Genomic DNA, 13,857 nt, shown 5'->3' on the forward strand with positions numbered 1-13,857 from the left:
AATCTGTTTTTCTAGACTATGTTAATGCGAGCAGACAGTGAATCATTAATAAAAACTGATCCAAACGAGGGGCAAACAGTTGTTTTAAACAATTTGGTAAGTATTTTAAATCGAGTATGTTATAAATTAATACCATATGGGAGCCAGAAAAAGACATGCTGATGCTTGTTTGATCAAGGCTTCACAACTTACATGATGACTTTCAATTTTTTAATGCATGATCATGCTCATACATTAGATATTACTAGTCCAATCAAATTCCCACGATATATTTGTATTATTATTATTATTATTAGGTCTTGAAATTCAAACTAGTACAGCCTCTCCTTCCCTTCGAGTGACTGATAGGCTGAAAGAGCTCACCAGAGAAACAGAGAAGAATGGTGAAGTAGGATGCTTGAAGAGGAGGCCATTGAGGGAGAGTGGCAGCTCAAGTGGAAATCGTCTATCTAAATTCTGCTGCACGTTGGAGGGTCGTCCTAGAAAACGCTTTGATTCACGTGACCCAAATAAATGATATTGCTTGCTTGTTTCAATCCAACGTGTTATTTCTTCTGCTTTATGTTTTATTTTCCGACGTGTCAGTACAATAAGCAATTGATTAGGTCTTCACTGTTGCACGTCACCTTTGCACACCCCAGACGAGCTGAGTTGCTCCAAACGACCTGCGTATAATGGCCACACACCTTGCCGTCGGCACATGAGTTAGAGTCGTAGTCGTAGTCGGCCTTCTCCGCCACCCACAGGTTCACGGCAGACGTGCCCGACAAGTCACCGGTGCTCCCAGCAAGGTTTTCGCCGTAGGGTCCACCAGAGTGCACAAGAACGCAGTCGCCAATTTGTTGATTGGCATAGTCTTGTGCATAGGCTGCTAAATCATCATCCCATGACAACGGCCCAACATTAACTGCCGCTCGAGCGTTGTTGTGGGCAATGAGGTAGTCTTGCGGTGTGTCTTGGGCATGAGTGGATTGGAGAAGGGCTGAGCTTAAAATGCAAACGAGGAATAGTGAAATAATCTTGCACAACGCCATATTGGTTTGGAGAGAATTGTACTAATTATGTATGAGGGGATGGTGGTGGGTGTATTTATAATGGGAAATGTGGAAATTTGTTTGCATTACCATACAAGAACGTTCCTATTACGTCACTGACAAAAGTCTAAGCCAAGAAAAAAAATCAGAAAATGAAAACAACAAATAAAAGAGCCCTAAATTGGCCAAACACCTGCCTTAGACAAGTAAATAGCGCTCTGAAACATATCCATTAAAAAGACACTACTAAGTTGGATTGTCTCCTTAAAGCATCTCTAAGAGAAATGTCAAATGGGTTAAACGGCAATTTGACACTTTATAAGCTTTTTAAGCCTATTCAAAATGTCAAATATCATGCAAATGACTTGTAGCTCAAGTGGTTAAAAGAAGTTACCTTGCACTCGAGGTTATGTGTTTAAAACATTCAAAAACTCAATTAATTTTTAAACGCCTGTAGGAATTGGCCAGGGTTTCATATCATCAAGGATATTAATCATGTGTGCGACACAGAATTGTCTTCAAATCTATGAAGAAGATTGGAAAACTAAATTTAACATTTAAAATAAATATGAGATGAAAGGAAAATAGACTTGCGTCGGCCATCAACTCATTGTAGGCAATCAGAGCATTAAGTTTATATTGATCATGCGATCTGTTCAAGTTGGAAACTGTAGGGTTGTGCGTTGGTTCAATACTAATATTTATTGGATTATGATTTTCCCAATCCAATCCTACTGGATCAGAGGTTTGATTGGATTGGATAAAAACACAATAATAAAATATGAAATATTTATCGTCAAGTTTAATCTAATCAACCATTTTAATAGACTTAAATTTAAAATATAAATGAAATGCTAGAGAAAATTGGTTTGATTTCATAATATATTAAACATGACTCCATCAAATTACTTAAAATGTTCATATACATTCCTACATGACCAAAATATGCATGAAACTAACTATATTAATTGGATTGTATTGGACTTGATTGGATTCTCAAAAGAAAAGTTATCGTATTATATATATGTTGAGGCCCAAAAAAGTCACGGGAAGCCCAAAGACATTTAAAGCCCAATATAACACATATTGTCGGTCATGCGTTAATCCAAGCTGTATTTTGGGATTTAATTCATTAAATAAATATATAAATAGAGTACATGCCATGCTAAACTAATAATACATTTTTCTCATGCCAATCACCTATCAAGCTCACATGAACTCAAGTCATGTGGTTTACGGGGCTTGCATGAGGGATTGTGGTGTGGAAGGTTACGGAAGTCCACAAGGCCCATGGAAGCTTTTCGATAATGGAGACTTTGGGCTAGCTACTTGGGAGCACCAAAGTCCAAGCCCATTACTTAGAGTTCTCCAATGTGGGTGAGCAAATGAGATTTTTTCAAGCACTTTCTTTTACCTATAGGAAATAGTCATTTTCCAAATACCTAGCTTTACCCATTGGAAACAAGCCTTTTCCAGCACTTCCTATTACCCACTAGAAACAAGCAGTTTCCAGTGCTTCCTTTTACCCATATGAAATAATCAGTTTATGGTACCTAGCTTTACATGCTGAAAAATAGTATGTCTCAGTGCTCCCTTTTAACCACTGGAAATATGCTGGTTCCAACACCTCTCTTTACCTATCGGAAATAAAGGAAAACCCTCACCCTCTATAAATTGGCATTTATGGCTCAAGCAAAGGGAACCAATTTTTCTTCAGCCAACACTTCTTACTCGGCTGCTGCAAGCATCCCAGCAGCCATCAACCCCTCTTGGTTGTTGCAAGCTTCTTAGAAACCATGAGAACTCACATTTCCTTAGTTGTTGCTAGTATTCCAGTAGCCTTCACAGTCATTCCTCAGCCATCACAACCATGTCTTCTACTTTCTCACCCTTGAAATCCATCATCTTCTCCATAAAGCCTCACCAAGCATAACTCCAAGCTTTAAACACCATAGCCTTCAAACCTCAAGCTTTTCCTTACATCCTTCTTCTCTTGAAACTCTTAAATCCCCATAGCTATAGCCACACACAACAAATTATCAACACTAAACTCAAATATATCAAACACCAAGCCGAGCACATGCATTCTCATTTGCTAAACTTGTGGGTCTTTAGCTTCCACATTCCAAGCTCTCATGCCAAGCTCATATAATCTCATATCAACATCAGCAAGTCATCTTCAACTCTTCGTCGAGCTGCCGAAAACATCAACACAAAACACGCAGTTCTTTGGAAGAAGAACAAAGTACTCCGGACTTGCTTCTCCCTCGGGGTACTTTGGGCCTAGTTCTTGCTAACTCAGAAAAAGGGGCATTGAAAGCTTGATTCATCACTCTATGGCGGTCCAAGAATCAATAAGCCCGGATGAGCCTTCCGACAAAAAAGACCCCAACAATATCAAATCATGTCGGTTTTGGAATTGAAGGATCCAATTCAATCCTCTAAATCATCGAAACCGATTAAAATTGAATTGGACATGAATTGAATTGGTCAGTTTAGGCAGATTGAATTGAATCTTGAATACCCCTAGGAAATCGTTCATCCATGGTGGCTTTGAAAGTTTATGTTATGGAGGAAGTCTATAATTTATATATTTTTATAAAGAAAAGAAAAAAAGTGAAATAAATTAATTTGATGACATGCCACGTGATGTGGACTATCATGTTATTCTCCACATCAGTTGGTGAGAAAGTTACATTGATTCCTGTAGCATTATTGTTTTGTTTAATAGTTTGCTTGCTTAATATAATTCTTGATCCCTATGATTTTGTCAGAAATTAATTTACAAATTTGGTTTTTAGGTACATTACGGGTATGTTTGGGAGTGCTTCTAAAATTGTTGAAAGTGTTTTTTAACAACCCAAAGTTCTCCTGACTGTGGTTAGCAAAAAATTTAGAAATGCTTGTGGGTTATAAAAGAGTTTTCTAGAGAAGCGTATGTCAAGTGCTTCTTCACTTAGATTTGATGTTCTCCTACTAAAAGCACTTATGAGTAGAAATACTTCATATAGAAGCAGTCCCAAACATCTCAAAATTCATGAAAAATATATCACCAAAACTGATTTATTTGCTTCTTTTTAAGTTGTTATCCCTTATCAAATTGAATGCCCATTAAATTAGAAAGGAAAGAAGGGCTAAAAATAACAGATTTCAAATGGGAAATGCACTGTGGGATCTTTTATGGCATGGCTTGTAAGTAATTTATCATACATGGGTTTTTGTTAGAAATAAAAAAAGTAGGTAGGTTTGTATCTAGACTATTTAAGTTGAAAGGGTCTAAATCAAAATGTCTAAACAAAATATAACCCATAAAACACGACAAAATGTAATTAAGGGTGTTTTAGAAATGTGAAAATATAACATTTGACACGCTAAGCTTAATTTGGTAATTTGCTTTAGTTAGATCCTAGTTATCGGGTTTTAGCTAAAAATGAAAGGAAAATACTTCCCTCCTTACCATGTAAGTAGGAGCTCCTATATTCTTACCAGTAGCAATGTGACATGTGCATAAGTTTTTCTTTTTGTCTTTTTAATGAATTATTTTTCCATGTGTCAAACTATGATTTGCAGAAAAGAGGAGTATCTCCTTACAGGAAATGAGGCAAGCAATATCAAAAAGGAAAAGATACGTGAAGCACAATATAATAGCTAGGTCTCACTTCTATTAGATAGGTGGTATACAAGATGTACCTCCTTAGCATTTTCTAGAAGAAAAATGGTAGGCTACAAATAAGAAAAAATTAGTATGAACAAAAAATGTCGATTTTTTCTAAGATTTTTTCTAAGGGAAATATCATTACTAAACATCTGTTTTATTATTATATACAAACGATATTCTACTTCAAACTAATCCAAACTACAAGGAGAGGTATTTGAACTCAAATGCAGAGTAAGGAGTACATCTGCTCTAAACAACTTAGATAAGCCCATGTATGCACCAAGCATCTTTAGAAATTAAGAAAATGGCAAATGTCGTCATGTGTTCTTTTTATCCTTTCATATGTAAATCACTCAATTGGAACGAATCCAACCATCAATCTATTTTTCTCGAATATGCTAATGTGTGAACATAGAGTTAATCATCTAAAACTCATCCAAACGCGTAGGGTACAGTTAACGAAATAAAAGCACATTATAATGGTCCGATTTTTCAAATTGAATCTATATTTTTTTTAAAGCAATGGTAAGTATTTTGAATCATGTTTTTTTCTTAAAAAAATTTATACAAGCGGTATTTGGGGAAGATAAAACCGAACATATGCAACTCATACATACTTGTTATAAATTATTGCCATATCCGAGCCAAAAAAAGATGCTGATGTACTTGTTTGATCTAGTCTTCATAACTTATACAATCGATGACTTAATTTTTAATGTATGAGAAAAAGACATGTTGATCTACTTGTTTGATCTAATCTTCTTAACCTACATGATGACTTTTAACTTTTATGGTATGCATGAAAAAACAACTAGTGTTCATAATTAACTAACTAATTACATGATGATGACTTTTAGTTTGCAATGTGTGAGAAAAAAAGATGCTGATGTACTTGTTTGATCTAGTCTTACATGATGACTTCTATATGTGTAATGTATGATGATGCTCATTGCTCATATGTTAGATTACATGTATAATTTGTATGATGATGCTCATACGTTAGTACTCCAATCAAACTCCCACGACGTCATTATTCGCTTACTATTATTAGGTCTTCAAATGCAAAGTAGTTCAACCTCTCCTTCCCTCAACTTTCCCAAATTCTTAAACCCCAAATTTAAATTAGCTAAATAACAGCATCAGCTAGCAATAGCATCATTCACATATTCTAAAGTAATAAAAATGGGGAAACTACCATAACAGTAAATACCAAAGAAGAAGAAAACGTGTTAATCCTTCTACTCTACGTTTTATTTTCCAACGTGTCATTACAAATAGTTTTTTTGTTTTTTGTTTTTTTGTTTTGTTTTTTGTTTTTGTTTTTGTTTTTGTTTTATACAATCAACGCGGGGATAGGGGATTTGAACACATGACCTCGGGTACATAAATAAATAACTACTCGAGCTATAAACCCCTTGTAGTAGTTGAATCGCTTGGTTCTCACATGGCTCCTGATCTTATTGACTATCATCCTTTATATTAATGAAGTATCATGATATTTTATTTCTAGATGTGAAACAAAACAACAAGAAGCAACTACAAAACGCATGAGAGTCATAGCGTTATTTACTGAGATAACAATAACATAGTGCTACTCTCGTTTCATGGAAGTCTTTCTCACCTTGACCATGGTCAAGCTCGGAACTTAATCAATTGCAACATACTTTCATTGCAAAGTTGGAAGGTATGAAATTGGTACTTAGGTGACAAATGGTAAATTTAATTACACAAACAAGACAAAACAACAAGGCAATCTTCACACACTTTAAACCTTGACCAAATACATATATGACTAGTCAACTGCTAGTCATGAACAATCACAATCAAGAGAACACACAGATCATGCCACAATGTACCTGCAACCCTAAAAGATTACTAGTGACAACCTAGGCACTCAGAAGGACCCGTCAATCTAGGCATCCCCTGTGCTAGCAACAACTATGGTGAAAGTGTGTGAAATCATCATAATCATGCAAACATCAAACAGCAGATAAAAATGACTAGTCAACCACCAAGAACACAAATCCAGAAAAATTACAGATATGCAAAACAGATTTTGTTCACCCAGAAACCCACCATTGGGAAAGACTGGGAGTCATCAACCGACTAGGCACTTCACTAAGTAGAAAAAGATTCTTACAAAGGAAACACAACCAAGCTCAAGATGCACCTAGGTCTATTTAGGAATATGAGCAATACCTCCTTTGTGCAATCTTCTTCTCCAACTTAGCAAAACTTGAAGCTCAGTTCTTCATGGTAATGGCAGCTCCTTCTCCAACTCGTTCATCCCATAGCACTAGCTTGCAAGCTCCAACACAGACCGAAACTAATATTTAGATTCAAAGGAGAATGACCAATTTCTTCAAGAAACCATACTCTTGAAGAAATCAGTCTTGAATCTGACCTAGATATAAATGAGAGATGATTTGAATAGCTAGATGCAGATTCGGGTTTTCAAAAGCAGTTTTTCAAAAAGAAATCAATTGGAAAAACTCATAGATGAAAATATATGGTTCTCTCTTAAAGAAGAAGAGAAAGAAAGCAAAGCAATCTTTCCAAAACTCCCACGCGAAAGAGACAGCCACCAAATGACCAAAAACGTAGCCTTTACAGCCAAAATTCATTAGGTCGAAAACACAGATGAGCAGAGCGAGAGAAAGAGGAATAGGACAAAACAGTTTGTTATCTAGCTGGAAATCCTACATAGCAAGGATGACTAGTCATCTGAAAACGGATGACTAGTCATCATTTTTATGAAGACTGTTTTATGAAATGATATGCAATGCACTATACCTTTGTCAACTTGCTTGAACCTCCATAGAGCAGAAGTTAGAGAAGAGCACCAAGAAAGGTTTTCCTTAATCTAAACTTGAGCTTGATAAATAACAAAACACATCCTATTACAAAGTTGTCAAGGGAAGCCAAAAGAAAATAGTAAAAATCATACATTAACAAGGTAATTCTTGATTTCCATTTCAGAACATATTTTACTGTCAAAATCAGAAGTAAGTTGAATTAAGAAATGAGGTAGAAGATTCATTAGTCATGAAGAAAACTTTTTTTTCTTCTCATTCCCACAAATATGGTATAATATCAACATCTTATATTGATATCCACAAAAGGGATTTATATTAATAATGGCATCTAAAAAAAGTTCGTATTGGCACTTCTAGTGCCCAATAACTAAATTGGGCACCAAAAACAAACCTCTTTTGTGGACACCAATATCATGCGCATTGATTTTTTGTTTTTGTTTTGCTAGTGGTGTCATTTTAAAAATGGACACTACACATCCCTCATTTCTTACAAATCACAATTTGACAATGCAAAAATATTTCATAAAAAATACAATAATAACAAAATATGTACATATGTGTCAAACTGTGAATGACAAGACAATATAAGTTCCTACTTCCATGGAAATGAGGCAAGTATTTTTCTTGAAATTCCATGACACTGCAACTACTAGTTTTTCTGACAAATCTTCGCCCATCTCCACCACTACAACTAGTGGTGGATCCATGAATTCTTCAAGAAATGGGCAATTTTAAAATGCTAAAAGCTTAGCAACAACAAAATTCATAAAGGTTTTAGGTCTATGACTGATTGACTATAGTGTATATGGGGGTGGATCCGTGGCACCATATTTTTGACACAAGTAATTTGCTATTGATTATACGAATACAGAGAAAGCCAAAAAAAAAAAATTATTAAAAAAAAGAAGGAAGAAAAAAACTAGAAGAGAAAAAAAGAAGAAGAAAACAATAACATAAGCAAAAAAGTCCCAGACCTTGCGAAGGATTTGGTCTGAATCTGATAGCTGCAAGCGCAACTTCAACAACGGAGTTTATTCTTCAATTTTGAATTGAATTGAATTGCTTGGAGTGACTTCAACTTGGGCCGGGCTCCCCTCCACTCTTTATTAATAGGATTTATACAGATTCATGTTAGGTAAGGATGCGTGCAGGTTTACACTCTTTTTTATTTTTGTCTGGTCCGAAACCAGGTTGTTCTGAGCTAGGACTTTAAAAAAAGAGAGCACGCATTCCGCTCGCAGTGCAGGAATGCAACAAACACGAACTCCCAGCAGCGCATCAAATACCAAAAAGTCTCACTCAGGCAAAAACTCAAAAAATTAGGGGGCAGACCAGAGTAGGGCTCGTCAATGGGCCGGGTCAGGCTAGTCCAGCCTAAATTTAATAGGCTTTGGCCGGGCTTTAAAGATGAGAGAGAAAATACCAGCTCAGTTTTTTGAAAATTGAAGCCCAAGCCCGACTCATGGGCCGGGCTTGAGAAAGCTCATCGGGCTGGGTGGGCGGGCCTAAACGGGCCTACTTCGTTCAAAAAAAATCATAAACTTAATCATAAGGGCATTTTAGTCCAAATTTGAGATTAAACTCACTTAATTCCAATATTTTCACATAAAACCAAATTCATAAAACACCCAATAAAGTCACACAACTTAATAAGATTTTCCACAAAAATAATAAAACCAAGTATTATTTTTGAGGTTATTACATAATTAGACCGTAATACGTTTTAAAAAATAATAAGTATAAAAAAATTAAAAAAAATTAAAAGGATAGTATGAATAAATATGCAAATATTTGGTGATGTGTTCAAGAAAAGTATGATTATATTTGGTGGTACGATTATGTTTTGTGATATGATTATATTTGGTGATGTGATATGTTGTTCATCTTATATATATATATATACACACACACACACACATAATTGTTGAATTAAAAATTGACACAAATTAATGTGCTAATCATCAAATTATAAACTATGAATGAGTAAAGAAAAGTAAATGAAATGAAACAAATTATATGTGATTTAAATTATATAATTCTAAACCTAAACTCTTATTTATACATAATTATATATGTATGCGAGCCTAACGAGGCGGGCTTTTGTGGACTGCCAGGGCTTTCTTGGGCTTAACAGGCGGACCTATGGTGGACTTCAAACACCCAAGCCCAAGCTAGCCCAGGTGGGTGGGCCATCTCAAGCCCAAACCCCATAACGGGCCGAATCGGGCTTTTTCGATGGGTCGGGCAGGTCCCCATCGGCCCATGAGCCCGCGGGCCAAATGATGAGGCCTAAACCAGAGGGGCAAAGTCTGCCACCTCCACAGTATCATCCGACGAGGGAAAGTGCAATTGCACCTCTTTGCGCCTCTCCCCATCACTATACATTGCTATTACTATATCCACCGCACCCCACCACAACTACTTTATTTGCTTTTTCAATCCCACCGTCACTTATTTATAAGGGCTAGTTACACTTCGGAACTTGAGAGTATGGACCAATTATTTGAATTTGGATGGATGTTGGGCTTCAAATATTCCATGTATTTTCAAAAGCCTTCTTCTTCGTTAATGGGTCTAGCCAAGTGGAAAATGACTTTGACTTGCAAACTAAAGGTCTCATGTACGAACCTCCCTGGCATCTTGGTGCGCGTGTGTGAAAATCTTGTCCCATCTATTTTAGACTCTCACTTGTACTCAATAAAAGCCTTCTTGTCCTATCCAATCCTGTTAATTAATGACTTTTCAACCTACTTCCCCATCAAATATAAAATAATCAAAATGAAAATAATGACAAATGGATATGAAGGGTCACATGTACTTGTCATCATACGATACAAAGCTGCACATTAATTCCTTAAACTATCTTAGGGTAATTAATTTGGATAATGCATTAATCTCCAGAAAAGACCAATATCTTGTCACCACCTATGCACCTCCGTGACCTTTACAGCCCACAGTAATGTAATACGCCAACTCTCTGTCACGAGTTCTAACAGTGTAATCCGAATGGGCTGCTGGTTTTAAGCTTAATTATATATGCACATTATTGACCAAAAAAAAAAAATATGCACATTTTTTATTTTCATTCTTTTTCCATATAAAACTATTAATTTTTCATGATCGACTCAGCCATTCATGTATGGTGCGTATTATTAGACTCACCAACACATTTAATGGATGACTAAGATTAGAAGTTCTTAACCAATATTTCTTAAATGAAAGTCTGAAATGATGTATGCAGTATGACAACTCCATGCTTCTTTTTTAGGTCAAGCGGATACAACTCCATGCTAATACTTTTTTTTCATACGACGTATTATATTAATATATATGCTTATCTTTTCAAGTTGTGAATTTGAATAACACATTTATATAATCAACGTAATTAATCAATGGTCCAGATTCACCTTAATTATGTTGTCTAACTTAACAAGATCTAACATAGGAAATTTAATTAAGTGGAGACCAAAAATGACCAAACCAAGCACACCACAAAATAGTAACAAGTGGCCATGGGCAAGAGTAAGACAACTCACCAGCCCCATGTGTTTGGTTTGCTATATAAGGCCAAACCCACAACCCATCTTTCACACACTTCACTACACAGCAGTGACATATATCATAGAGAGTGAGAGAGATATTTTTAGACATGGAAGCATACAAGAAGCTTGTTGTGATTGGGGCATTAGTGCTTTTGGCACTAGCCATTGAATCTGAGGCCTTGGTGGTGAACAATGAGCAGAGTTTTTGCCGCATGACAAAAGAGGGTTTGAATGCATGTGCCCCAGCAGTGAGTGGGCAAAACCCTCTGCCTCCCTCAGCTCTTTGTTGCTCAGCTCTTAAAACGGCTGACTTCCAATGCCTTTGCCTTTTCAAGAAGTACTCAAACCTTCTGTCTGCCTATGGCATCGACCCAAACCTTGCCATGCAGCTTCCTGCCAAATGCAACCTTGGCCAGCCCATCCGTTGCTAGTAATTTGTTACGCATATGATCATCAAGTGCTGCGTAAGAGATAGATCTGTATTTGTTTTTCTGCAGCTTAATTTATTTTGTTTTTGTTTGTTGTGGTAACTTTTTACTTAAGTTTTTTGGTTCATTGTTGTTTGTTTTCTCAAGCTTATTTTAACTTGTTTGCTTCTGTTTGCAAGGGTGTGTTTTGATTTTCAATGATGTAATGTTGATTGTCCTATTGTAAAGTTCTATTTGGATGTTTATGTATTGTTTAAATTATGAACTTCTTATAGCCTCAACATATAGCATTATCATTTCGTAATACATATCACATGATGAATACCGATCATGCAGGGTTTTTTTTTTTCAAAATAAACGACGGTCATGTTTTTATTTTATTATTTATAGATTTGAACAATCAATTATTCTCTTATGCGGACGCGCGAACATCTTTAAACATGAAGAAAAGTATGGAGGGGTAGTAAAAAATAAATAACGTCTACACAGTAATAACGTCCGAACGTCCACATAAGAGAAAATTTGTCCAAACAATAGTCTAAATTACTTTAAACTATTTTAGTTTACGGAAAAATGATTGCAAACTTCAGTGTAAGAAAATAAATACTAAACCATCAAATTAGTATCAAAACTCCAACTCTGGACTTTAAACATGAAACCTTCTTTAATGAAAGAGGGATTAATTAAAAAAAAATTTGTAGAAAAATTTGTACGATGTTTTTTCGCCTATTAGGTTTCTTGTTGAGAATTTGAAACCTTGATAATTTATCAAGAACTTGGGGAATGACAAACCCCAAAAAAAAAAAAAAAAGTTACAATATTTTTTCAATGAGACTGTTAAAAATAGCTTCGTCTTGATTTGATTTGCGCTCCCATGGTAAAGAACATTTGCCTGACACATACCTCACCTCTCCTCTATGGCTTTCCTTTGAGTATAAAATAAAATGAAATTAAAAACAATATATGAGCCAAAACAAAATTGTCAAGAGTGGTGGGCCTCCTCTTCATATGCGTCATAAATTTGACCCAAACTGGCCACTATCGGGCTAAGTTTTTCCATTTCAACCTCGGGTGCAGTAGATGGGTTATAGCATCTAGTCCACGTCTACATCTTTTTGGGCTAAGAAACCCCACCTATTACTATAAGAGAAACTTATACACACCCATGTGTATACTCTTGTATTTCTATAACACTCACTTCGCGATATGAGTCTACAGAACAGAGATATCTGCGTTTCCCCCATATATAATTTTGCAGACTTCATATATCAAATCAATAAAGCTCATGGCTTGAAACCCATGAGTGCAATAGGGAATTGTAATTTTAAACCTCTTCTAATATTGGGAATAAAACTAAAATACGAGCTACTTGGATTGTGGACACAATTCGGTCATAGAGCTCCTAGAATAACACGTAAGGGACTTGTAGAGTAGTTAAGAGTCTTAAGACCATTTACCCATGCATCCGAAATCTCGAGATTAGATTCTATTCCCCTTTCTCCAATCCAATATCACTTCTATAAAATAATAAAAATAAAATAAAAGAGGTCATGGAATTGTATTGGGCTCTCATTTGTTTAGGCCATCTCACTCACACTTGGTTAAGGCCGGTTGTAAATGTGAGCCCACGTCTGAACTTTCAATTTTTCAGAATAATTAGGCGCAAAATGAAATATAAAAAAGTCGAAGGACGAAATAGTAACAAAAGGGATTAGGGTTTTCTTCTCATGAGTATAAATACATGGAGCAGCCAAGAAAAACAGAAGATCAAAAACCCAACAAAACCCTGAGCTCCAAACTCTGCCCGTCTGAGAAGAAGACGTTTTTATGCAGATTTTCATTGCGTTTTTGTGTTATTGAATTTGTACGGCTGTGTGTGTGTTATTTTGAATGGTGGGAAAAAGGGGAGGAGGTGCCTTCATTAATCCCAGATAAGCTGAGAATTGGTGCTTATCTGATTCATAGGAGGCCAAAATCAACTCTGGAGGTTTCGCTGATAAATGCCTGTTTTTTTTAATCATCGCAAGGCGTTTACTAGTAACTTTCCATACATATAAATCAGGCTTCTTTTTCTTTTACGAGTTTTTTTTTAAATGCTGGTCTGGTAAGAGTTGTCAAAATTTTACAGAAAACGTTTATTTTCAGCATTGCTTTTAAGCATTGCCCCATGGGTTGGTTGTGTTTCTGAGGATATGATATTAAGAATTAAACGTCGATTTTAAAATTGGTTTTGTGGGGATTTAGATTCACTACTAGGTCATAGAGCTACCCTTTTTGTTTTTTGTTTTTTTTTTGGTTAATCAAACAATGGAATGGATATTCCAGTTCAATTGACCAACACGTAAGATGTGATGTGATGTGAGAAGAGAAAATGTTTCA

General features: G+C 35.8%; 1 protein-coding gene, 1 non-coding gene and 1 pseudogene across 2 annotated transcripts; 2 read left to right on the forward strand and 1 right to left on the reverse strand.

Moving 5' to 3' along the window:
• Positions 1-581: 581 nt before the first annotated feature.
• Positions 582-1,034, reverse strand: LOC103335575 (pathogenesis-related protein 1-like). Its single transcript, XM_089055094.1, has one exon. The coding sequence runs from the start codon at positions 1,032-1,034 to the stop codon at positions 582-584; it is 453 nt and encodes a 150-aa protein (XP_088911220.1).
• Positions 1,035-11,157: 10,123 nt separating this feature from the next.
• LOC103335547 (putative lipid-transfer protein DIR1 pseudogene) lies at positions 11,158-11,481 on the forward strand (annotated as a pseudogene).
• Positions 11,482-13,402: 1,921 nt separating this feature from the next.
• On the forward strand, positions 13,403-13,533 carry LOC148916279 (small nucleolar RNA snoR83). The gene has a single exon (XR_016128360.1). It is a non-coding gene; the product is annotated as a small nucleolar RNA snoR83 (small nucleolar RNA).
• Positions 13,534-13,857: the final 324 nt, after the last annotated feature.

This window comes from Prunus mume, linkage group LG6, assembly GCF_029339155.1.
Source record: "Prunus mume cultivar Tortuosa linkage group LG6, ASM2933915v1, whole genome shotgun sequence".
NCBI lineage: Eukaryota > Viridiplantae > Streptophyta > Magnoliopsida > Rosales > Rosaceae > Prunus > Prunus mume.